This window comes from Lontra canadensis, unplaced genomic scaffold (genome assembly GCF_010015895.1).
Source record: "Lontra canadensis isolate GAN:19392208 unplaced genomic scaffold, GSC_riverotter_1.0 scaffold24, whole genome shotgun sequence".
In the NCBI taxonomy this organism is placed as follows: Eukaryota; Metazoa; Chordata; class Mammalia; order Carnivora; family Mustelidae; genus Lontra; species Lontra canadensis.
This window is the reverse complement of record NW_022631018.1, coordinates 19,867,993-19,893,957: the sequence shown is the minus strand read 5'-3', so window position 1 is coordinate 19,893,957 and position 25,965 is coordinate 19,867,993. Positions and strand designations below refer to the sequence as shown.

General features: G+C 39.4%; 2 protein-coding genes across 6 annotated transcripts in view; one reads left to right on the top strand and one right to left on the bottom strand.

Moving 5' to 3' along the window:
* DNM3 (dynamin 3) overlaps positions 1-25,965 on the top strand; it is a 516,334-nt gene that overhangs the window by 60,133 nt on the left and 430,236 nt on the right. The window lies entirely within an intron of this gene.
* Positions 1-25,965, bottom strand: part of LOC116870641 (40S ribosomal protein S2-like) — a 47,368-nt gene that overhangs the window by 19,334 nt on the left and 2,069 nt on the right. The window contains 1 exon segment of the mRNA XM_032862558.1: positions 18,087-18,219. Within this exon segment, the coding sequence (XP_032718449.1) occupies positions 18,087-18,219 (133 nt within the window).

The window sequence follows — 25,965 nt, the reverse complement described above, 5'->3', positions numbered from 1 at the left end:
AAGAGTGGGAGGGGCTGGAGGGAGGGAGGTTAGCTGAGAAAGCATGAGGAGAAGAGAGGAGAGAGAAAGAGAGGTCAGCAATATGAAGTTTGCTGAAAGAACAAGGGAAGATAACTTCTGGGAGGGCCATTGCTTTTAGAAATAAGGTTGTTGGTAAGGGCAGCTTCAAGGGTGGAATAGGAGATTGGCCCAAATTTCAGTGGCGCATGTGTGTGTTCGAAGTTAAGGAGGCATGGTTTTAGAATCCTCTTTTAAGAAACTTGGCTGTAGAGGGAGCAGTGAGGGGTGACAGTGAGTGGGAGGGGATGAGTGAAATGATGATGGGGGGAGAGGGTGGTGGTCCTGTTTGCTTGTTTCTTCCCCCCATAGATGGAGAATTGGAACACTCTCTAGGAACCAATTAAGAGGGGAGGTTGAAAATGAGGCGAGAGTCTAGTTGCAAGGAGGTCTCAGAGCAGGAGGGAAGGAAGGGGGTTCTCAGCTCAAATGTATAACTGGACCAAGATCTTTCTTTCAAATATGTCGGAGTGATGTTATGTGTTATCTACTAGCATGCAGACTATTCTAAATGGGGCCTTAACTCTGTCTCTGTGCCTTTGAGTGTTATCCTGTTTCTAAGTCTTTACTTTTTTCTATTTCACCCTCAAAAGGATAAGATCTGAGCCTTTCGGTTTTCCCTCTCACCCCAACTTCCTTCCTCACTCTTGCTTAACCTGTGATCTCAACAAATATTTTTTTCCCAATGTAAACTGATGAACCTCTGTAAAAAGTAGAGAATAAAATTTCTTGGTCAATTCCTCTTAATGTGTTAGTGACATGAATTTCAAAAGTGGTAAGGATCCCTGGACAGAGAATTTGATGTGTAAGGCAACTAACTTCTTTGGGAGGGAGTTCTTTAGAAAAAGCTCAGGATGGGATATCAGAATATGAAGCCATAGCCTCAGTTCTGTCACTAGTGAACTTCCGTGACAGCACACGAGTCCCTTAACCCCTCCTTTCTTTTTCTTCACTTCTAACAGGAGGGTACTAAGAGCCCTTGCACTCCTCTTCTTTCCAGTCAAGAGAACTGAAGTCCACAGGACGTGTACATTGTCACTGCTTTGAGATGTATAGACTTCGGTGTGTATATTGTAGTCTCACCTGGCCAGAATGCAGAAATGCAAAAATACTTTTGTCCTTGATTTTGTAATTTTGATAATTTAGCAATATGGTGTATTATGTTGTAGAAAATGCTTCACATCCTTGATTTTCCGTATAGCCCTGAAAAAAAAAAAAAAAAAAAAGACAGCTTTGGGAGACGAGAGGTGAATTAAGTAGGCTGTGAGTAGCCAGGTAACATAGCAGAACCCCTGTGTGTTACTTAGGTGAACAATGCTGACTTTTTCTTCCTTAAGATTTTATTTATTTATTTGAGAAAAAGAGAGAGCATGAGCTGGGGCAGGGGGAGGGCAGAGGGAGAGTGAGAGAGACAAGCAGATTGCCGACTGAGTGTGGAGTCCCATGCGGGGCTCAATGCACCCCCGCTTCCAGCAGCTCTTCTACATGGGGTTCTCTGACCTTGATGCCACTACCAAGAAGGAACTAGACGGGAAGGCATGGTTAAGAGCATTCGCGCTGGTGGCATGGAGAAAATGGCTCCCAGTGTTCTGGGAGCAAAGGGAAGACAGGCACATTGTAAAATGCCTCCAAAGGACACAATGATAATCATAAAAAAAAGCTCACAGTTCGTGCAGGGTTTTCAGGTCTCTTTGATACCCACTATGGGCATCACAGCATTTTAGCCTAATACAATAATTGATGTTTTAAATGAAGACTTTATTGAGAGATGTTTAAATACTTGGTATACTGTGTGTTAAGAATGTCAACAAGAAAATATTAACTATATTTTATAGTTTCTCATCACAATAAAATTTTGGAAATTAAAGTGTTTAGTTGGGGCCTTTCCCAAGGGGTCTCTCACTCTGTTATTATTTGGAGGATGCCGTGGAGTTAATGGTTCTTACAGAAATTGCTGAGAGATGGAGCTGTGACGTTGGACGGGATAGAAAACCTGGTGCTTGAAGAAGGGAATGTCAAGGAAGCTTCATGCTGTCAGTTCAAGTTTGTATTTCCATAGCTCATTTCAAAACATTCTAAGTCTCTTTTGCCTTGTGGGATCATGAAAAGGTTAATAAATAGACAGGATTTTTTAAAGATTAAAGCAACCCTATTCCAGACTGTCCTCTGACCTTGGAGAATACATTAATTTTTATCAGCTTTGGAGTAGCAAATATTCATCTTTTTTTTATTCTGAGACATGGTATTCTTTCCATTTAATATCTTTAATTGAAATGGTAATCTAGAATAAAAATTCCTAAAAATCAAATATGAAAGGTCCAATATATTTCTTCTGCTACTTAAAAGATATGAGTATTTTAATTACCCTTTCAGAATTGCCAGGAAGCAAAATCAGACTATGGTAAATTGAAAGTAAAAATGCTCCTTATTGAATTGTGGTAGGCCTGTTGACATTCAGGAAGGACAAACCTTGAAACTGTCTAAGATCCAAAATTCCTGATGTGAGAAATGTTTTTGTCTTTTAGAGGCAAGAGTCTGAAATCGGGACAATGGCTTAAAATCAAAGTAATGACCTGGAATGTTGTTGACTCTGTAGAAGTATGTTCAGGAGTGATAATCTTTTTTAAAAAAGAGAAACTGTTTTTAAAAAATTGATCAAAGCCTTAAATCTCTTATTATTTTTATCAATGGTTGGTTCAGTGACAGGTTGTCATGTGTCTGTCAGGGACTGGGCATATAAGAATGCTCTTACTGGTAAAAAACTACATGTATTCTTTTTGTGGTGTGTTCTGAGTGAAAATTTTCTACAACAGTTACGTTAAGAAAACTTTTTTAAAGGGTTGAACTAGGGTGAAAATTGAGTAATACCGTAAAGAGAAGTTCTTACTGAGGCAAATAAGATGTATATAGTGTGGCTAATTTTTCAGAAATGTCTTATGTATATAGTTTGATGTCACAGAATGGAGAGTAGCAAATACGTAAAACTTAAAAATCACTTTCTTGTTTATTTTTCCTTTGAATTTGGTGCTATCTTTCTGAATATTATTTTTCTGGTAGTAACTTCTTTTTGTTAACTTTATGATCCCAGATGGTTGCTGACAATAATACCACCTTGCTTTTGTTTTGTTTTGTTTTGTTTTTAAAAATTTTATTTAATTATTTGACACAGACAGAGAGAGTTCATAAGTAGGCAGAGAGGCAGGCAGAGAGAGAGGAGGAAGCAGGCTCCCTGCTGAGCAGAGAGCCCGATGCGGGGCTCGATCACAGGACCCTGGGATCATGACCTGAGCCGTAGGCAGAGGCTTAACCCACTGAGCCACCTAGGCGCCCTCCCCCTTTTTTAAAGGTTTTATTTATTTATTTGGCAGAGACAGAGAGAGAGAGACAGTGAGAGCAGTAACACAAGGAGTGGGGGTGGGAGAGGGAGAAGCAGGCTTCCCCTTGAGCAAGAAGGAGACTGAAGCGGGCTCCATCTGGGATCATGACCTGAGCCAAAGGGAGATGCTTAATGACTGAGCCACCCAGGCACACTATTTTTTTTTTTTTAAAGATTTTTGTTTATTTATTTGACAGAGAGAGAGACAGAGATCACAAGCAGGCAGAGAAGGCAGGCAGAGGGAAAGGGGGAAGCAGACTACCTGCTGAGCAGAGAGCCCAATGTGGGGCTCCATCCCAGGACCCTGAGATCATGACCTGAGCAGAAGGCAGATGCCCAACCCACTGAGCCACCCCAGATGCCCCCCCCCCACCTTTTTTATACTACAATTTGTAGAGAGCTTTCCCAAGCATTGTCTTATTTAATAAACTATGACACAACTATGTTGGGGAATGGCCAGCATACTATCACTATTTTACAAATGAAAGAACAGGTGAGAGGGGTTCAGTAACTTGTTTAAGGCCCTAGAGCTGGTGCCAGGACCAAATTCTTTTTTCCCTGTAATCCATTATCTTTTCATTGCAGCACGTTGTGGATGTGGGAATTGATTGAAGAAGACATTTTGGTTGGAGGTTTTAATTCAGCTTGGAACTTGAGAATTTAACTTGTAGACCTGTAACTTACTGTTAGAAAAGGGAATTTAGGGGCTCCTGGGTGGCTCAGTCGTTAAGCATCTGCCTTCAGCTCAGGTCATGATCCCAGGGTTCTGGGATGTAGCCCTGCTCAACAGGAAGCCCGTTCTCCCCTTCCCACTCCCTCTACTTGTGTTCCTTCTCTCGTTGTCTCTGTCAAATAAATAAATAAAATCTTAAAAATAAAAAAAGAAAAGGGAATTTAAGTATCAAGTCAAAAAGAGGTAATAGCTGGAAATTCTACATAGACCTTAAAAGTTTTTAAGTTTCTACTTTTGTTTTAAACGGTGTTAAGTGTTCTGTATGTTTTAAGTATTCTACTGTGAGAAAAATAATCTCAGAAATAGAATTCATTCGCTTCTAGACTGGAGTACATGTGTTTATTGTGCATTTATTGTGACAGATAGGTGCTTGGTGGAAAATATTTTATTGACCACGTTTAGAATCTGTCAGAGACAGACTTAGTTTTCTTTTTCTTAAGATTTTATTTATTTATTTGAGAGAAAGAGCAAGCACGAGCTGGGGTGGGGGGAAGGCAGAGGGAGAGTGAGAGAGATAAGCAGGTTGCCTACTGAGTGTGGAGCCCCATGGGGGGCTCAGTACCAGGACCCTGAGACCATGACCTGAGCGGAAGTTGGAAACTGAACCAACTAAACCACCCAGGTGCCCCAGCATAGTCTTGATTTTTAGTTAGAGGTGATGGGATGCCTTTTCATGCTCAGCCAAAAAGGTGATCCTTATATCTGTTCTATAAGCTTTGCTGTATCTGTGGCACCTAGATGTACTTTAAAGGACAGTTTGGTTTGTGATCTGTCAAAAATATGGGCTTCTATAATAATCAGCTGCAGTATATGCAAAACATATGAGTGTCTACTGTGGCAACTATACTGGGTGCCTCTGATCTAATTGGAGAAAAAGAGACTTACAATTGGTTAGATATATAACAGGGCAACTTATCAAGGATTTACTGTAGCAAGATGGGAAAATGCAACACTATTGTTTGTTCTGCATCATTAAAGGAAGCATTTATTCTGTTCTTGGGAATGGGAAACTCTCTACTCCATTCCTAAAGATGGAATCCTCCTTATTCCTAGGGAAGGTAAACACTTTCTTAGACTCCATGGTAGAAGCTTTTAGGAACATCCTATTTCTAAAGTCTTTGAGGGAACAACTAAACTAAAATTATTGAAAGAAGTGTGGGTCGTCTTTAGAAGACAGGGATTTCTTCCAGAGAAAAAGAGATTTCCAAGGGGTGGAAATCAGAGATAGAGCATTTTTATGGGTAGTTGAAGCTCATCCTCTAGTTGAAGCCGTGCCTGGGGGGCTCTGAAGTGGATGTGGTTATGTGGGTCCTAGGGAAGACTGAACCCTGAGATGACCTTGACAAACACTGCGAAGGTCCCCGTGGCTAACCTGGTACAGAGGCTGGGGAGGGTGGCGTGGACCGTAAGCACTGGATGCTAAGTCAGCAGGGCCACAGGGGTTTAGACAATGAGCATCTCCTGTAGGGGTCGCCATGGGCCACTGACCAAAGCACTTGACTACCATTTTCTTCGTTGCATCACCTTTGGGGTCTCATACAAATCAAGGACTGAAATAAGAGCCCTTAAACATGTCTGATACTAGATTTCTTACTGACATGAATGAATCTTGGCCTTGAAGTCCAAACTGGTTTGAATTTGAGAAGCAAAGAGATGTGACGTTTCTTGAAATCGTATGTAGGGGACCAGTTCATAGCTTGTGTGCATACACGTACGTGTGCATGAATGTGTGTGCATATATGAATGTGTGCACACATGGGTGTGTGCATACACGTATATGTGCGTACACGTATATGTGCTTCCCTTTCATGCCTTCCTGGCCTTTATGCATCCATCTTGAAATGTCCTCATCCTCATCTAACCACCTGGAAAATGCTTATTCATCATTCAAAATTCATGTCGAATATCACTTTTCCTTTTTGAATAAGCAGAGAGGAGGGCGTCTAAAAATAATTCTTGGCTTCCTAATTTGCAATATAGAGATAATGCTGGCCTTGCTTAAATCACAGACTGGTTGTGAGAGTCGAATGAAATGACTTCTATTAAAGAGACAGAAGTATTTGAGGTTGGAGAGCCACTGTAGCACTGAGCAGAGGAGTGTGGTATCCATGGAGGCAGGGTCCGTGGGGAGACCTGTTTTGATGGAGCTGAGGATTTATTTTTTATTTTTTGGTGTATGTGATAGGGATGAGAATAGCCATTTAATATTTACTTACTGTGAGCTGGATTTGGGAGAGGACCTCGAAAAGGAAGGAGGACTTTAAAACGTAATGAAGTGGTTATTAGGAAACAGGTTCTTAATAAGTGAGGGAGGTATTTTGAGTTGATTTTAACTTGTGATACACAAAATTAATTTTATTGAGAGTGAAGAGGCAGCACAGACAGGAAAATCAGCATGGGTACAAGTAAATTATGCAGGTGGAAACCATGAGTCTCAAGACTAAAAATATAATGGGGGGTTTTGGAAGTAGAGAGTTTTTAAATTTAAGAGATGACCCACCTCCTCAATTTGTAGGTAGAGTGTGCTTTCAGTATGTGATGGTTGAATGAGGGATGGATGTGCTAGACTGTGAACTGAGGGAAAGGACTGTTCTAGATTGTTCTATATTTTCAAAATCCCTACAACACAGCTTTCAAAGATTTGCTGAAAGGATGAATGAAGTAGCTCGTCAAACGTTGCTAAAGCTTTTTAGCTGTAGTTCAGTTGCCCTCTGTAAAAAAAAAACAAACACAAAACCACTTTTAATTCCTTCTTTAGGGAACTTTCTTTTTAAATAACTTTTTTTTTTTTTTTTTCATTTCAAAGACCAACAGCCTCTCTTGCCCCGGAGAGCTGTTCTTGATGTCCCAGCATTCCACTGTTATGAAATGGTGAACCAGATTGTCAAGAAACTTCTGCACAGAATCTCATTGCTGATATCCTCTAATGTGAAGGGCCTGGTATGATTCTGAATCTTCCATTTTTTTTTATAAGAAGGTATAAATCTTTTATATTTTATAGGTACCCAGTTTATTTTGGAATTGAAGTCATTTTCATCAAAAATTCTTAACTTCCAGGAGTGTTTAGCAGATGTGACTTTCTGGGCCTTCTGGATGTCTCTAACAAAATATGTTTCTAACAAAATAATTATAATTATAGCAAGAAAAGGAGCTCACATTTATTGAAGTCCTGCTATGTGCTCTCTCTATGTTATTTACTCTTTTCAATGACCCTTTAGAGTATATGATGTCATTTTTATTTTACAGACCTAGACTCTGAGATTTAGAGGGATAAAATATAATAACCAAGGCATATACTCAGTGAGCGATAGAGCTAGAATTTGAACCCAAGTCTTTCTAGACACACACGAAAAAATGTCCTACAACTTTATGTTGCAAGGCAGAAGTAATTCCAGGCAGGCCCTACTTTTAAATATGCCCCCAAACTGACCTCCTTTCACCACTTCCATCACTATGATGCTGGTCCAGGTCTCCATGATGTTTTGTTTCTATTAGTCTAATATCTCCTGTTTTCCCTGCCTCTTTTTTTTTTTTTAATATTTTATTTATTTGCCAGAGAGAGAGAGAGAGTGAGAGCACAGACAGGCAGAGTGGCAGCAGAGGCAGAGGGAGAAGCAGGCTACTCACCGAGCAAGGAGCCCGATGTGGGATTTGATCCCAGGACGCTGGGATCATTACCTGAGCAGAAGGCAGCCGCTTAACCAACTGAGCCACCCAGGCGTCCCCTCTTTATTTTATTTTTTTTTTAAGATTTTATTTATTTTAGAGAGAGAGGATATGAGTTCGGTGAGGGGCAAAGGGGGAGAGAGAGGGAGAGAATCTCAAGCAGATTCTATGCTGAGTGTGGAGCCTGGTGAGGGATTTGATCTCAGGACACCATGATCATGACCAAGAGTCGAATGCTTAGCTGACTGAGCCACCCAGGTGCCCCTGTTTTCCCTGTTTCTGTCTTTGACTCTTACAGTTTATTTTTGATAGCTATAATGATCCTTTTATTTGTACTCATTTTTTATTGGAGTATAATTGACATACAATATTATATTAGGTTTCAAGTGTACAACATAGTAACTTGAACTTTGTATATGTACATTGAAAAATGATTGTCTTACTAAGTCTAGTTATCATTTTATCATTCATCATCAAAGATAATACAGTATTATTGACTATATTCCCCATGCTGAATATTATTATATCTCTATGACTTGTTTATTTTATAAGTTTGTAATCCTTGATCCCCTTCACTCATTTTAACTTCCTTTTCCCTCTCCCCTTCGGCAACCACTAATCTGTTCTCTACACATCTGTGAAATCTGGGTTTGGTTTTGTTTATTTTGTTTTTTAGATTACACATACAGTATAAGCAAAATCATGTGGTATTTGTTTTTCTCTGTCTGACTTACTCACTTAGCATAATAATCTCAAGGTTGATACATGTTGTTGCAAATGGCAAGACTCATTCTTTTTTATAGTGGAATACTGTTTTATCTCACACACACACACACACACACACACACACACACACACACACTTTTATCCATTCATCCATCCGTGGATACCTCAGTCGTTTCTGTGTTAATAATACTGCAGTGATCATAGGGGTGCATAATCTTTTCTAATTAGTGTTTTTATTTTCTTTGGGTAAATACCCCCAAGTGGAATTGGGGATCATATGGTAGTTCCACTTTTAATTTCTTGAAGAACCTCCATACTGATTTCTATGTTACTGCACCAATTTACATTCCCACCAACAGTGCACAAGTATTCCCTTTTCTCTATATCCTTGCTAACACTTGTTATTGTCTTCTTGATAATTGCCATTCTGACAGGTACAAGGTGTTATTTCATTGTGGTTTTGATTTGCATTTCCCTGATGAATAGTGATGTTGAGCATCTTTTCATGTATCTATTGGCCATCTGGATGTCTTTTTTGGAAACGTGTCTATTGAGATCCTTTGCCCATTTTTATTTATATTTATTTATTTATTTATTTATTTATTTTAAGGATTTTATTTACTTATTTGACAGAGAGAGGGATCACAAGTAGGCAGAGACGGGGTGGGAAGCAGGCTCCTTGCTGAGCAGGGAGCCCGATGTGGGACTTGATCCCAGGACCCTGAGACCATGACCCGAGCCGAAGGCAGAGGCCCAACCCACTGAACCACCCAGGCGCCCCCCTTTGCCCATTTTTAAAGTCAGATTTTTTAATTACTGAGGTGCATGAATTCTTTATATATATATATTTATTTATATATATTTATTTACATATAATATATTAATATATTATATATTATATATATTATATATATATGTGTGTGTGTGTGTGTGTGTGTGTGTGTATATATATATATATATAAAAACCCCTTCTTGGATGCATGATTTGCAGGTATGTTCTTCCATTCAATAGGTTGCCTTTTTACTTTGTTGGTGGTGTTAGTTCAATGGAATCCCATTTGTTTATTTTTGCTTTCACTGCTCTTTCCTTTAGAGTCGGGTGCGAGGGAAACATTGCCAAGTCCATTGTTTTTTGTTTTTTGTTTTTTTTTAAAGATTTTATTTATTTATTTGACAGACAGAAATCACAAGCAGGCAGAGAGGCAGGCAGAGAGACAGGAAGGGAAGCAGACTCCCTGCTGAGCAGAGAGCCTGACGTGGGGCTCGATCCCAGGACCCTGAGATCATGACCTGAGCCGAAGGCAGCAGCTTAACCCACTGAGCCACCCAGGCGCCCCTGCCAAGTCCATTGTTAAGGAGCATACTTTCTAGGTTTCCTTCTAGAAGTTTTATGGTTTCAGGTCTTGCATTCAAGTGTTTAATCTGTTTTGCGTTAAAAATTTTTTTTTAAAGATTTGATTTATTTATTTGACAGACAGAGGTCACAAGTAGGCAGAGAAGCAGGCAAAGAGAGAGGAGGAAGCATGGTTCCCTGATGAGCAGAGAGCCTGATGCGGGGCTCCATCCCAGGACGCTGGGATCATGACCTGAGCCGAAGGCAGAGGCTTTAACCCATTGAGCCACCCAGGCGCCCCTGTTTTGTGTTAAATTTTTGCATATGATGTAAGAGTGGGTCCACTTTCATTCTTTTGCAGGTGGCTGTCCAGTTTTCCCAACACCATTTATTGAAGAGACCGTCCTTTCTGCATTGCATATTCTTGCCTCCTGTTTGTAAATTAAATGACCGTATATGTGCAGGCTTATTTATCTCTGTTGATATTAGTGTCTGTTTTTATGCCGATACCATACTGTTTTGATTACTACAGTTTTTTTTTTTAAAAGTTTTATTTATTTATTTGACAGACAGAGATCACAAGTAGGCAGAGAGGCAGGCAAAGAGAGAGGAGGAAGCAGGCTCCCTGCTGAGCAGAGAGCCCGACGTGGGGCTCGATCCCAGGACCCTGGGATCATGACCTGAGCCGAAGGCAGAGGCTTTAACCCACTGAGCCACCCAGGTGCCCCGATTACTACAGTTTTGTAGATAGTTTGAGATCTGGGATTGTGATACCTCCTTCTTTGTTTTTTTCTCAAGATTGCTTTGGCTATTCAGGGTCTTTTTGTGATTCCTTTTTGTGATTCCAAATTTTAGAATAACTTGTTCTAGTTCTGTGAAAAATGCCATTGGAATTTTGATAGGGATTGCCTTGACTCTGTAGCTGCTTTGGGTAATATGGACATTTTATTATTTATTTATTTATTTATTTAAATAATTTTTTTGAAGATTTTATTTATTTATTTATTTGACAGAGAGAGAGAGAGAAACAGTGAGCGAGGGAACACAAGCAAGGGGAATGGAAGAGGGAGAAGCAGGCTTCCTGCTGAGCAGGGAACCCGATGTGGGGCTCGATTCTAGGACCCTGGGATCATGACCCAAGCCAAAGGCAGATGCCTAACAACTGAGCCACCCGGGTGCCAAATATGGACATTTTAATAGTGTTTATTCTTCTAATCCATGAGCACATAATACCTTTTCATTTATTTGTGTCTTCTTCAATTTCTTTCGTTAATGTCTCATAGTTTTTAACTTACAGGTTTTTTTTTTTTAAGATTTTGTTTATTTATTTGACAGAGATCACAAGTAGGCAGAGAGGCAGGCAGAAAGAAGAGGGGAAGCAGGCTCCCCGCTGAGCAGAGAGCCCAATGTGGGGCTCGATCAGGACCTTGAAATCATGACCTGAGCCAAAGGCCAGAGGTTTAACCCCAGGTGCCCCAGTTTACAGGGTTTTTTTATATCCTAAATATACTCCTGGGTATTTTATGCTTTTTGATGCAATTGTAAATGGGATTTTATTGGTTTCTCTGTGATGTTTTGTTATTAGTGTATAGAAACACAGTAGATTTTTCTTTATTAATTTTGTATCCTGCAATTTTACCAAATTAATTTGTTAGTTCTGAAAGTTTTTTGGTGGAATCTTTAGGGTTTTCTATAAATGGTATCATGTAACTTGCTAATAGTGATAATTTTATGTTTTCCTTTCCAAATTGGATGTCTTTTTACCTTTTTCTTACCTAATCATTGTGGCTAGGCCTTCCAATACTGTGGTGAAGAGAAGTGGAGAGGGTAGGGATTCTTTTCTTACTCCGGATCATAGAGGAAAAGCTTTTAGCTTTTTACTGTTGAGTATGATATTAGCTATGGGTTTGACTTGTATGGTCTTTATTATCATAAAGTCTGTTTCCTTCTGAATGTAAGTCAGAGTAGTAGCTCACCATTTCACATAGAAAAAAGCCGGAGTCCTTACAATGACCCCTTATTCTCCCTCTGACCTAATCTTTGATTTCTTCCCTTTGTTCATTTCTTTCTAGCATGCCAGGCACATATCTTCCAGGATCACTAATTCACTCAGCCCTCCAAGTCATTGCTCAAATCTCATTTTCTCATTGAGGCTTACACTAATCCACTATTTAAAAAACCGCAACCCCAATAGGACTTAAAATATAGTAATCTAGGATTTTTAAGCCTTGATAAAACTCTTTAAAACTCTAAAATTCTCTGCTTCTAGACAACAGCTTTTTCATGTTGAAATGTAGAATTGGAACATATTAAAATACCACAAACAAACATAGTATTTTTTTAAAAAATATTTTATTTATTTATTTGACAGAGAGAGAGATCACAAGTAGGCAGAGAGGCAGACAGAGAGAGAGGGGGAAGCAGGCTTCCTGCTGAGCAGAGAGCCCGATGTGGGGCTCCCAGAACCCTGAGATCATAACCCTGGCCGAAGGCAGAGGCTTAACCCACCGAGCCACCCAGGTGCCCCCAAACAAACATAGTCTTAACGTGGACTAGAAAAGCCTCGTCTAATGTTTTTCAAACATTGACTAATCTCATTGTAAGAGATACAATTTACATTGTGACCCACTGCACATTTATAAAACTGAAACAGAAGTTTTATGAAATATTTCGCATTTCTGTATGTGATACGCTCATATTTTCTTTCTTTAATATAAATTTTCAATTTGAAATGTATTTTTTTTAAAGATCTTATTTAATGGGCACAAAGAGAGCACAAATAGGTAGAGAGGGGGAAGCAGGCTCCCCGCTGAGCAAGGAGCCTGGTGTGGGGCTCGATCCTAGGACCCTGGGATCATGACCTGAGCCAAAGGAAGAGGCTTAACCTACTGAGCCACCCAGGTACCCCAGTATGTCATATTTTCTATTGAATTCTATTTCTTTCCATTATAAAAACTATGTTAGTCATGACCTACAAACTGATTTCATGATTACTTATTGGTCATATTCCAGAGTTTAAAAATACTGGTCTGTTGTATCTTTGATTTCGTTGGCTCAGGAGGTAAGATAGGAACCTTGTGTGTTAAATTTATATTGTTCATGGACAATATAAACTGTGGACAATGACAAATGAAATTTCACTCTACTTTTGAATACTGACATATGACTATTAGTGAATGTTTACAATATTCATGATTGTTCAGATTAGCAAAGGTAGTAGAGATTTATTCTTATAAATACGTAATGAGTTTAAAGTGCTTCTCTTTTGTTAATTTTGTGTGTTGATGTTAGAACTCATGCTAGAAATGTTGCTTTTCATCCAGTGAATCAGGAGATTTCTGTCTTTAATTCTTTCACTCCCAAATCTTAGTATTTTCATTTTTTAAAAAGATTTAATTTTAGACTGGTGAGGGGAGAGTTAAAGGGAGAGGGAGAGAGAGTCTTAAGCAGACTCCATGCTGAGCACAGAGCCTCATTCGGGGCTTGATCTCACCACCCTGAGATTATAACCTGAGCTGAAACCAGGAGTTGGACTTTTTAAATGACTGTGCCACCCACGTACCCCCAATATGATCTTTGTTAGAGGTAAGCAACCCATGTCCAAGCTGTCTTTCATCATTGTCCTCTTACATGCTGTGCTCTAGCCGTATTAAATTATTAACACAGTTTCATCCTGCCTTGCTGGCCTTGTGCCTTCGTGCCTTCTTGCTTTACTGCCTGCCTCTGTTTTTCTTGTTCTCTGACATTTTTGAATACTGCTATATACCATGCATGGTAGTGGGGACTACGTAAGACATAGTCCTAGCACTCATTGCACTGAAACTGGATACTAACATTCCCAGTTATGAAAGTGAGAACGTGAAGCCTTACATTGCTTAGAATGCCAGTAGTGGGATTAGATTCTCTGTATCTTGGTTAACTTCAAGCATTCAGAGACTAATAGATAATCTGGAAGTGGCAGAGGCATTGGAAGACATTAGTTTGGTTCTCAAATTTTAATGATGTAGAAACCGAGTCTCTTGTAGAATTAATGGCCTGTTGAGGTCACAGCTAGAACCTAAGTTGGTATCTTGACCAGTGTTCATTCTGTACCATCTCCTTTCTCTTTACTGTAGTACTGCCTGCCCAGATCCCACATTGTCATATACTTTTATATCTGATTTGTGCTGTTAAAGACCTCTTTTCACAATGCATACACTGAACTATAGGCGTTAGCATTATTGGCTTTTTTTACTTGAAATTATAATTGGAACAATTAGAGATGCGTCAGTGGAAAGGCAATGAAAGAAGGCCATTAAGTGCTAATAAATGCCTCTCCTCATGGGAATGGAGATCTTTTCTTTTCAAGCATTTGAGCTTTTTTCACTGGTGCTTTTAAGTGGCTAGAAATAACACTTGCCACACGCTTGTGGAATATTCTAGATGCCAGGGGGTTCATTTCATTCTGTGTTTGAATTGAGCACACTGTGGTTGGAGTGTGTGTTGATTCTTTTGTTAGTTTAAGCTTTCATTCCATGTTTTGTATTAACCTTTCTCAGGGAAGGCAGGAGAACAATACTGAGAGCTCTTAGAGAATGAAGCCTTTCGGTAGCTGATGACTTTCTAGGAAGCAGATGAAAAAGTTAAAATTATAGGTGTTTATTTTGATACATTTTCCTTTTCACATCACTCAAACTTGCGGTACAGTATGAAAAACTAGATCTAGCTTACCCTAAAGTCACATGCTTATGGCTAGCAAAAGGTAATTACTACTTATTGCTGTGGAGACATATTACATTCTGGAACAAATTTGTGTAATTAATTATCAATAAATTTCAGGATAACTTATGACTATTTCCTCTAAAAATCGTGGTAACCGTGATGATGCTGGTGATGATGGCAGCTAAAATTTTTTGGCCAGTTACTGTGTGCTAAGTTTGTTCTTCAATTTCAGAATGCAAAATGATCTGAATTTCAGAATTCTATAATTTCAGAATGCAAAATGATCTGAAAATTAAATATGATTTTTGTGGGGTGCCTGGGTGGCTCAGTGGGTTAAGCCTCTGCCTTCGGCTCAGGTCATGATCTCGGGATCCTGGGATTGAGTCCCATATCACGCTCTCTGTTCAGCAGGGCGCCTGTTTCCTTCTCTCTCTCTCTGCCTACTTGTGATCTCTGTCTGCCAAATAAATAAATAAAATCTTTAAAAAAATATTATTTTTGTAACTCATTTTGCAAAAACTTATATTGACCAAAACTCACTTACTGTCAAACTTGACCTAAATGATGTGAGGCTATTCATAGTATGTTTTTACCTCGATTACTGTAAATATTCATTTGTTTTGCTACAGAAATAGTATGTTTGATTCCATAATCTACTTCAGATTCCATTACACAGTTTAAGTTTCAGGCAAATATTTTTTTTAAAGATTTATTTATTTATTTGAGAGAGAGTGAGAGCACACGTAAGAAGCAGAGGAAGAAGGAGACTCCCCGGTGAGGAGGAAGACTGATATGGGACTCGATCCCAGGACCCTGGGATCATGACCTGAGCCAAAGGCAGACACTAGACTGACTGAGCCACCCAGGCGCCCCAAGTTTCAGATATCATTTTACCTTCCTCAAACCTGAAGATCATTGGCGTTGCATATCCCAATGCCACTGGAAGATAAAGGATTGTATTATTCCTATTATTCTACCCCCAACATGCTGTAATTTATAGATGGGTAACTGAGCCAAAAAGTAGTAGATCCTGAATTCAAACCTAGGCATTTCAGTGCAAGAATTTGTGCTCTTAACCACCATGCTAACTGAAAAAGAAGTTTTTAAAAGCACTTCACAGCTATTAATATTATATGCTTATTTAATAAAATTCTAGTAAAGATGAAAAAATTCAGATTTGAGTAGTTACTCTATTAATATATCTGTGTTCTGTTTCCCATGTTAAATATTATCTTAAACTTCATAGCCATGATTTATTAGTAGTTCCTGCTACTCTTGATTTTTATTTATTTATTTATCCAAGACAGAGAGCGCATGCGTGCGTGCACATGAGTTGTGGGAGGGGTAGAGAGAGAGGGAGAAAGGGAATCTCAAGCAGACTCGACACTGAGTGCAGAGCCAGCTGTGGGCCTTGAGGCGGGGTTCAACTTGGGGCTCTATGTGGGGCTCAGTCTTAAGACCCTGAGATCATGACCTGAGCTGAAATCAAGAGTTGGCCACTTAACCGACTGAGCCACTCAAGCGCTGCACTTCCCACTCCCCTGGTCTTGATTGTTTTATTTTCAACCTAGTGGTCTTTCCTCCTTTGGACTTCTTAAATTTTCAAAAGCTTCTGTGCTTGTTTATAAAGCATGTTATTAGGTCTCAGGAAAAAGAGCAAACATTGCTGCTGAGGCAGGTGTGCTTTGAGATGCTATCTACTCTAAATGAAGAAGGGAGCTACCATCATTGTAGCACAACAGACAGTTTGGACTAGAAATAAAATTGTAACCTTAGTCACACACTAAGTTTACTGATGTTGGTGGACGTGTAATTTATGTATTACTCTTGACATATACAACTAGATAACATAGTCTAATTGCTGTAGTCAGAGAGGTATAGGTTGAGAAAGTAATTCTTACGTTTACTCATTAGTATGCCTTCTTTGGTTAGCTCAATCTATTAAGTAATAACCAAAATTTTTTGAACTCTGTGAGGTGTTCCCACTGGCTACTTTTAATACATTTTAGGAGTTGGAGCTAATAAACGTGTTTTTCCTAAAGTTTCACTGGGAATGTAGAGTCAAGAGTGACTTTTAAGATAAGAAATATCTAGGTGTTTATAATGTATGTGTTAAAAATATATATACATATATTGATATATCTATATACCTATTTATCATCTATTAGATATTGGGTACTTTTCTTTCTTTCTTTTTCTCTTGCTCTTTAAAATTTCCAGTCAATGGTACAGGATCACAGAAAAAAAAAATTAAATAGACAAAACAACAACAACAACAAATAAACATTTTCAGGTAAGAAAATAATAGACTACATACATTATACCTACATCTTTAATTATGAACTTTTGCATATTTTTTTTCTAATTAACCCTTAAAATTTGTATTTCCAGTAAATTCACAGGTTTTTTTTAAGATTTTATTTATTTATTTAACAGAGAGAGAGAGAGAGAGAGAGAGATAGATCACAAGTAGGCCGAGAGGCAGGCAGAGGGGGAGGGGGAAGCAGGCTCCCTGCTGAGCAGAGAGTCCGATGCAGGGCTCTATCCCAGGACCCTGAGATCATGACCTGAGCCGAAGGCAGAGGCTTAACCCACTGAGCCACCCAGGCGCCCCAGATTCACAGTTTTAATTCCTATACTGCTGACTTTATTTGCTTAACCAAGTCCTTATTGAGCACCTTCTTTGTGCCAGGTACTGTGCCAAATACTGGCCTTTGAGAAATGAGGTCCCTGTCCTAAGTGAGCTTGTCTAGGGGAGGAGACATGACTGAGGTTCACAGTACCTTGGAATAAAGAGGAAAAAATGTTTAAATGTACTGGCATTTCAAGAAATGCATTCCATAGGAGACTGTGCCAACATTCTGTCTTTAAAATGAAATCAGTAAAGAAAGGAGATGCCTTGGCGAGGGGCTTCCGTGGTAGAATACTCAACACGGAGGCATGAAATTAGTGTGAAGTCACTTGGGGACCAGATGTTCTGCGAGTAAAAGATTTGCCTGGAGGATAATGGATGAGCCTTCTAGAGTATTAGGGAGGCGTTAGCTCCAAGGATCCACTTAAATCCTTCTTTGATAATTAGAAAATCAGATTCCCATTCTTTTTAGATAAACTCTGTGGCTATGGCTCTCCGTTCTGTTTAGTGGAGAAACTGACCTATGCTTTTTTGGCTTCCAATTAAATACCTATTTTTTCTTCCAACATCTTAGGAAAAGTGGAAACAGGTGGGCATAATACTGACTGTGGAAGCTTACTTCTACTCTTATCTGCACTCTTTCCTTCTAGCCCCCTGCAAGAACTGTCAATAAACAGGACCAGGGACAGTGATTGGGTCATATTTCTCCAAGCCAGGTCTTCAGGGGACAGTTGAACTGCCGCCTACATCAGCCCTGGCCCTTGTCATTGGAGAAGTGTTCTCTTGTTTCTGTCTAGTTTCTTCTCATGGAGTGTGGTCTTCCACGCCTGGGCCTTTTCTACTCATCGCAGTGTTCAAGTACGAAGGTCTGAGATTGATGTGTGGGCTTCACGGAAAAGGAGCGCAGGAGGCCTTTTAGCCTTGTTGGTACTAGGCCTCAAGCCCTCCTCATAACTAGGCCGGATGAAGCTTCCAAAAGGTCCAGTCTCATGCTTCTAGGATTCAGAAGGGAATGTGTAAGGGTTTGAGGCAAAAGCTGTCTGACCTTTATTCCTCTACACATGTCTGTCTAGAAACCCTGTAGGCAAGAATGGCTGACAGGACGGAGGTTTGGCGTTCCGGCTTCTCTTACTCTTCTTTGATCCATAGCACATATTCTCAGTGGGAGTGAGATTGCTCCCAAGGGGGCAAAAAGTACTTCTTGGGGAACGAAAGTAAGCTTATTCTTCTCATGTATAAAGCATGGATGTGTATACAGTGTATCTGTGGTATTACATTTAATGGAGAAAAATGTATAACAAGGCCCTTGGGGAGGCAATAAAAAGAAAGAGGTTGAGAAACACTGTTCTAAAGTGTAGTGTGTGTGTGCCTCTCTCTTACTCTTTCTTGGGCGTTGCATGCCAGGATGGGTATAATAATGTATGGGTATAATAATGGGTATCATAATGTCATCACTCTGCTAGACTGTTTTTTTTTTTTTTCTTCTCTGCTATGTTTAGTCCGTAGCTTTTATCTTCTAGTTTGCCTTGTGGCTTAATACAGTTTCTGTAGCTCTGCTCTCATGTATAACTGACAGGGAGAAAAAAGAAGAAGGAAGGGCAAAAGGTATACATCAGCTAAGTCAGACCTTTTTAAAGAAACTATTTCTTTTTTGTTAAAGATCTCTTTATTTATTTTAGAGAGATAGAGTGAGGGGGTGCACATCAGTGGGGGAGGGGCAGAGGGAGAAAATCACCAGGCAGACTCCCCACGGAGTGTGGAGCTAGATGCGGGGCCCCATCCCACAGCCTATGGAATCATTTCCTGAGCCAAAGCCGAGAGTCAGACACTTAACTGACTGAGTGACCTGGGTACCCCTTAAAGTTGATGTTACTTAACAAGCTTTAATTACATTTTACTGACTAAAACTTAGTTATGTGGATACCCTGTTTGCAAACGAGGCTAGAAAATAGAGATTTATTTGTCTGTTTATTTACCTATTAAAATTGGGCCCATTGCCTTTCTCAACCAAATTGGGATTCTGTTAATAAGAGATAAGGGGAAATGGATATTTAGGCAACTCACAGTCTCTTTAGTTGTCCCTTTTATCATCCATTGGTGGGGCAGCGGCCCAGAGCAAGGCACAGTCTGTGCTTTGGAATACAGCAAGAGCTATATACCTTTTCTTTATGTTGGGACTCATTAACCTGTTGCTTTAAAACTTTTGAACAAATTGGCTTTCTGAAAAAACAAATAAAATGGATTAAATATGAAGGCATTAAGTTCTTGAGAGTTTCCTGGTGGGGAGAACACACTGTATTTGCAAACCAGAGCTGGCTTCTTCATTCAGTTTACAGATCTCGGACTCAGAAATTTTGCATTTTGAATGTTGCGGAGAAACCCTTATTTATTGATTGATTAGATTTAATGAAAACATTTTCCTTAGAAATTTTGAGCTTTGGGAATGAAAGGTTAATTTGACTGGAAATTTCTTAGATGTTAGTAAAAAAATAAAAACATTGTGTTTCTTGCAAATGGATTCAAAACTATGTTTTTCAAACAAAATGATGGTGGTATTTATCGTATACCTGAAATTACAGAGTAACTGATAGCAGAAATATGTGATCTTTTACATATCTGTAAATGCCTATATTCTTACTGTGCCAAGAATTTAGGGAATAAAAGAAAACTTCATTGGAAAATTTCCAATTAAATCTGTGGATTTTGGCATAATTATTTCTTTCAACAGTTGGAGTGGCATTGTAATGGGTGGCAAGGCTCCGGGATTAGGCACGGAAGCACAAAGTCATTTTCACAGCACCATTTTGTCTAGAATGTGGAGTATATGACCTCAGTGCTTCTTGGGGCAGGAGGTGGGTAGTATTTGTCAAGGATCTGTCTGTTTCTGTTTCTGTTTCTGTTTCTTTCTCTTTCTCTGTCTCACCTTTCCTTCTTTACCTCTCTTCCTTTCTCTCTCTCTCTCTATCTTTAGTTGGGTTATCATTTTAAAGGACTATGAGATAGTAATCCTACAAGGATTATTTTGGAGCACATGAAGTTGTACTTTGAAGATAATTTTTTAGAAGGGGACTTTCCGTTTTTAAGGAATAATTTAAAAAATATTTTGGCTCTGGGAGTTTTGAAAAAATAGTTTCCTTCAAATTCTATTCTGTGTCTTTAGATAGTCAATAATATCAGGCCGACCTGATATTTTGTATTTTTTTACTTTGGTATATACATTTGGATCTTAAACATTCATAATAAAATGTAAACTTAAATGACCTCAACAAATTATTGGTAAATTGAAAGTCATCTTAGCTGTTTTTTCAGTACATATAAAATCCCACTTAGCTATCTGCCAGTTGGGGAGTTAAATAGGACAATGTCTTCCCTCCGTAATATGAATATATGGGGTTATTGGAAATCTTCCTGACAGTGTAGGTAGAAAGTATTAGAAATATTAATACTTGGGCACTAAAGAAGGCACTAGGGGGAACACAGGGCTGAGGGAGCTGACATGTGATTAGACCAGTGTAACAAGTGTGTGTTGAGAGCTGAGATAGGGGCTTGCATGGGGGATTTCAAGGAGGGCTTCTCAGAGAAGATGATGTAGAGTTGAGTGTTGAAGATCAAGTAGAAGTTGGCTAGAGGAAGAAGTGGGGGGAGGGCATCCCAAGAGGGTAACATGGAATGTGCCAAGACATTGAGCCTAAGAGTGCACGTGCACGCAGAACCTTCCACAGAGGACAGGACTTTTTATCTGCTTTGTTTATGGTTTGGATTTCATGCTAAAGACGTGCTAAAGTCATTGAATGATTAGAGTCTGGAAATGATTTAGTGTCTGGAAGTGATGTGATGGGACTTACATCATTGTTGAGGTTGGATTAAAGTATGCTCAATTTGGATCCAGGGAAATTAATTGGGAGATTATTATAGTGGTCTATATGAGTGTTGGTACCTGCAGTGGTGATTGAAATAGAGAAGAGAACTTTTTGCATTTAAGAGATACTAAGAAGGTGAAATCAGCAGGACCTGGTGACCAATTGTGAGAATGAAGACAGAGGAAAATGGAGTGTGGATGATTCCCATGTACTTGGTTTGGCTGATACGTATGGGTGCTGATGATGTGTATTATGCATGGGCATGAAGAGGAAAAACGTGGGTAGATGATCATGAGTTCAACTGTAGAGTTTCAGTATGAGACTTTTAAGTGGAGATGACTAAGAAACTAGTGTGACTTTGGGAATACCTCTGACTTATAATGTTTGGCTTACTTCTTTGGGGACTTCTCAGCCTTTCAGTTAGTTCTGTTTCTTTCAGATCATTAAATATTGGTATTTTCTGGGGTCCTTATTTATCACTCTTCTCCACTCCATTCCTACTTGTCTGTTCTTTTGGATTTAGCTACCAGGTCCATGAATGTCTGTCAAATTTTTATCCCCAGACAGGAGTTCTACCTTGAGTTCCAGTTGCTCTTCTAGCTGTACACTTGTTTCTGGGTCAGATGTTCTCCAGGTAGCTATCAGTATATCCAGTGTGTTCCCTTACCTTCTTCCCCATTTCCTTTACACTGTAGCATAGTCTGATGGTCACATTAGCACAGGAACTAGATTTAGGCTCTCTAGGTTTGAGTCCTCGATCTGTCAGTAGCTTTGTGACTCTGAGAAAATTATGTGACCTTTCTGTGTCTCAGCTTCCTCGTCCATGAAGTGAGCATAACAGCAGCACCTCCCCGAGGATCAAATCAGAGTGGTGCCTGCACACGACAAACACGGTGTGAATAGCGCTGTAACGGGGTCTTCCTGCATTGCCTGCTTCTGGTTGGTGGTACCACTGTTCAACCAGCTGACCACGCAGAGCTGCGAGGTTTATCCTGACTCCTCCATATCACTCCATGCCACGTCAGAATGATAATTTTGTCCTGTCAGTCGTCTACTCTCTGATATCTTCTCTCCATCTCTGCCATTACTCTTCTGAACTTAACCTTTATTATCTTCTTCTTCAGTGACCCAGACTGGCCAGTGACTAGTCTCCCTGTCTTTTGTCTATCTTTTTTTCAACATTATCTATACAGTCCCTCAACGGTTTTTCTGAAATGCAAATCGGATCACTTAAAACTCTTTGGTGCCTTTCTGTTCTTATAGGAAGGAAAAAAAAACCACAAGTGAAGGCCTCTGAGGTCTGGTCCTGCTTTTTTCTTCAGACTCGTTTCCATCCCATTCTGACCTTTCTTTAACATTTACAGTGTGTCCGTATTCTGTATTACTTTGGTCTTCCAGGTCTTTGTACACCCTGATCCCTTTTGGAGGGCCTTCTACCTCTTTGTCTCTCTGAAATAGTTTCTGGCTGTTTCCCCAAGCAGAATAGGTCTGATCTACATCAGTGTTTCACCTTGTGTGGAGCTTAACCATATGACAGTCATGCTTGTCGTTTGCATGCCAATCTCTTCTAAAACTGAGCTTATCTTTGAATGAATCATTTATCTCAATTAACTTCTTGGAGAGTGTAAGTTATGCCTCTTGTCTTTGGTCAAGGGCAGATGTTAAACATTTGTTTACTGAACAGATCATCTGGTTAATGATCATTTACATCTGTCTTAAAGAAGAAACATATCTATATTTACTTTATGTGTTGCTAAGGGAAACATTTCTTTTAACTTGGTTGATACAGCAAATATGCTCTCTCTTTTTTTTTTTTTTTCTTTTTAGGTTTCCAAAGGTCAGTCATTTCCTAGTGGACCGATAATAATATTTCTTGTTACCGCAGTTTCTAGACGAGCCAGGAAGAAATATTATCAAGATGGTTCTTATACCATAGTGTGGGAATTGTTCTTTATTTTCTGTGTAAGAGTGGGAAAACCATGAAAGAGCATTGACTTATTGCCTGAAGACCAGCTGTTAAGACTGTTCAGATTAATGTTTTACTGAGGTGGGTCCAGAGAGAAGAAAAACATTTGAGTTGTCGCTGCTCTGTGGCATTGAGTGGGAAGTACTTCTCTGGCCTTACAGTCTGTACAGTCCAACCATAAACACATAAATAAGACACTCAGGCAGTAGAATGCAGTTAATTAGATGATGCTGAGTCTTCAGGTCACTCTTCTTGTTTTTTACCTTGAAGGTTCATGCAAATGAGAAAAAATGGAGAAAAATGGCATGCAGATTTTGTATTTTTATATACATGACCATAAACAGAAATGTGTGGTTTATCCACAGTAATACTAAAGGCACAGTCATTTTTTTCCTGCATTAATTTAGCAAGGGATTTTCCCATAACGTGTACCTATGGGAGAACCAACCACCTATTGCATAGAAAAGAATAAAATTCAAATGGATGGTTGCATACAATGGCTAATGAATTATTCATGCTTATTTGTATCAGGGCCTTGGCTCCCTGTTGGAGGCACAGATAAGGAACTGAGCTTTCCAAACCAGTGTGGCTGGTCAACACCAAGGGGTTCAGGTGGGGTCTGTGCCTCCTCATCTTTAAATTCCATTCACGAGGGACACCTGGGTGGCTCAGTCAGTAAGCATCTGCCTTTGGCTTGAATCACGATCCCAGGGTCTTCGGATTGAACCCCACATCGGCTCCCTGCTCAACGGGAAGTCTGCTTCTCACTCTCCCACTCCCCCTGCTTGTGTTCCCTCTCTAGCTGTGTCCCTCTCTGCCAAATAAATAAAATCTTTAAAAAAAAATTCTGTTCATGAATGTTAAAATATTGTGTGTAGAGGCTTTTTGTTTTCATTTTTTTGAAATAAGACAATACTGCAGCAGTATAGAAAACGTGCTGTGGTTATGTTATAGCAATAGTAATAGTACTACTTTTTTCCGTGGTGGTTGGGTTTTTAAAAAGTTGCCATATATTGCATTTCATTTGATCCATAAGTTTGTCTCAGTTTAGTAGTAAAAGAAACCAAGATTCAGAGATAATTTTTTCCATTCAGTGGTGGGGCTGAGGCTTAAAGCAAAGCTCTCTGGGTTTCATCTGAGGGCTCACCCCTTAGCTTGCACAACGGCAGTGTGCCAGGCATACGGGCCTAAGGTTTTCATGCTGCTGGACCATCAGAATGACTTGAATCTTCAGGATACCAGGTTAGTCTCTGAGTTTTCAGAAGAGAGGAACTTCTCTCTAGTGCCTTGTTGCGCATAGGTACTCCTATGAAGTCAGGAGAGACTTCCAAACAGCAGGATTTGGTTACCAAATCTTTTGACCTCTGGTGAGAATATATGTGTTGGAAATAGGACTGGTGAGTGCCGCAAAGGGGGCCAGGAAGGGCGAGTTAGTAAGAAGGGGGTTGGGTACCTGAGTCCATTTATTACTTTCAATGCAAAGGTGTTTGCTTAATAAAAAAATAGAGAAAGATGTTAGATGTATCTGTGGGCTTACTTTTCAGCTGAACCCATGATAATTATCTGTTATTTAAAATGTTTGATACATTATGTTTTGCTTTAATAATGTTCAGAGGGATGATTATGAAATCTACATTATAAATATATAGTCAAAAACATGAGTTGAAACAGATCCCAGCATGAAGGTATTAAGGAATGAATCTTCCTTTCTTCCTTCCTCCTTTACCCCCTTCTTTACCTTTTTTTTTTTTATTTTTTAAGAAAGTATTTTATCGATTTCATTAAATGGCATTATTCAGGCATTTAAAATATGCATATTTTTCTTTGGCATCTATCTATACATCCTAAAATCTCATTCAGAGTTCTCATAGCTCCAACAGATTCCCTCCCACTGTTTGCTCTGGAGTTTGGTTTTGTTTTCCCTTTATCCATATTGATACTCAAGTTAACTTCTTTTTGGTTTTAGACATAGACAATCTCCTTGTTCTAAGATTTAAATCATTATTGAAACCATTAAAACTAGCATGTACTCTAATATAGTTCCTGGAGAATATTAAGAATATTTAATTATGTGTATTTAGATGTTTTCAGAGGAGAGTTATGTGTCTGTTTTCTGAACTCCAATGTAGTATATCTGTCCCCTCCTTTAATGGTCTTTGATGTGCGTGTCTTCATTTTCCTACTAGATTTCAAACTTCCAGTGTCTAATTAGTGCTGGGTGATGCCCACAGCATCTCCCTAACACTTCTTAATTTCTCAGTGAATTTTTTTGATGAGTGAATAACATTATTTCAGATGGCATTTTGGGGAGCAATGCAAGTCCATAATTTCTCTATTATTTATTTTACTTGCATAGTGACATTCCAACTGAAACTCAGCCCTTGGAATCAAGGAGTAATGCTTTAGTTAAGAGGCTGTTCAGTGTTATTTCCTCTGTTAGAGGAAGTTAGCACTTGCAAAATAAATTGTTTGTAGTAGAGGAAATTCTGTTTAATTTCATCTCTGCAACTCTCTATTCTAAAGGACCAGTAGAGCTAAAGGCTTGGGTTCTGTGGCATTCTCACTGGACTTTACTGTTTGTATAAGCTGTTTTCATCGAAATCCATTGTGTTGAAGCTCCGTCTACCAAATTTTCCACAGAACTCATAATATGACCCATGCCATTATCACCCACTGAATGGTTGAGTGACGTACCCCGATGTGAGGTCAGTGGCTCTCAGCCCACGGTGAGCGTCAGAAGCCCTGGAGCTTGTTCAGAGTAGGGATGCTGCACACCTCCCTCTGGGTGTTCTGAATCTGTAGGGCTAGGACGAATCCTGGACATCTGTGGTTATAACACTTTCTGGTGGTCCTGGAACCATTTTTGAGAAACACTGCCATTGAGTCAAATTTATTTGTGATTTTTAAAATGATGA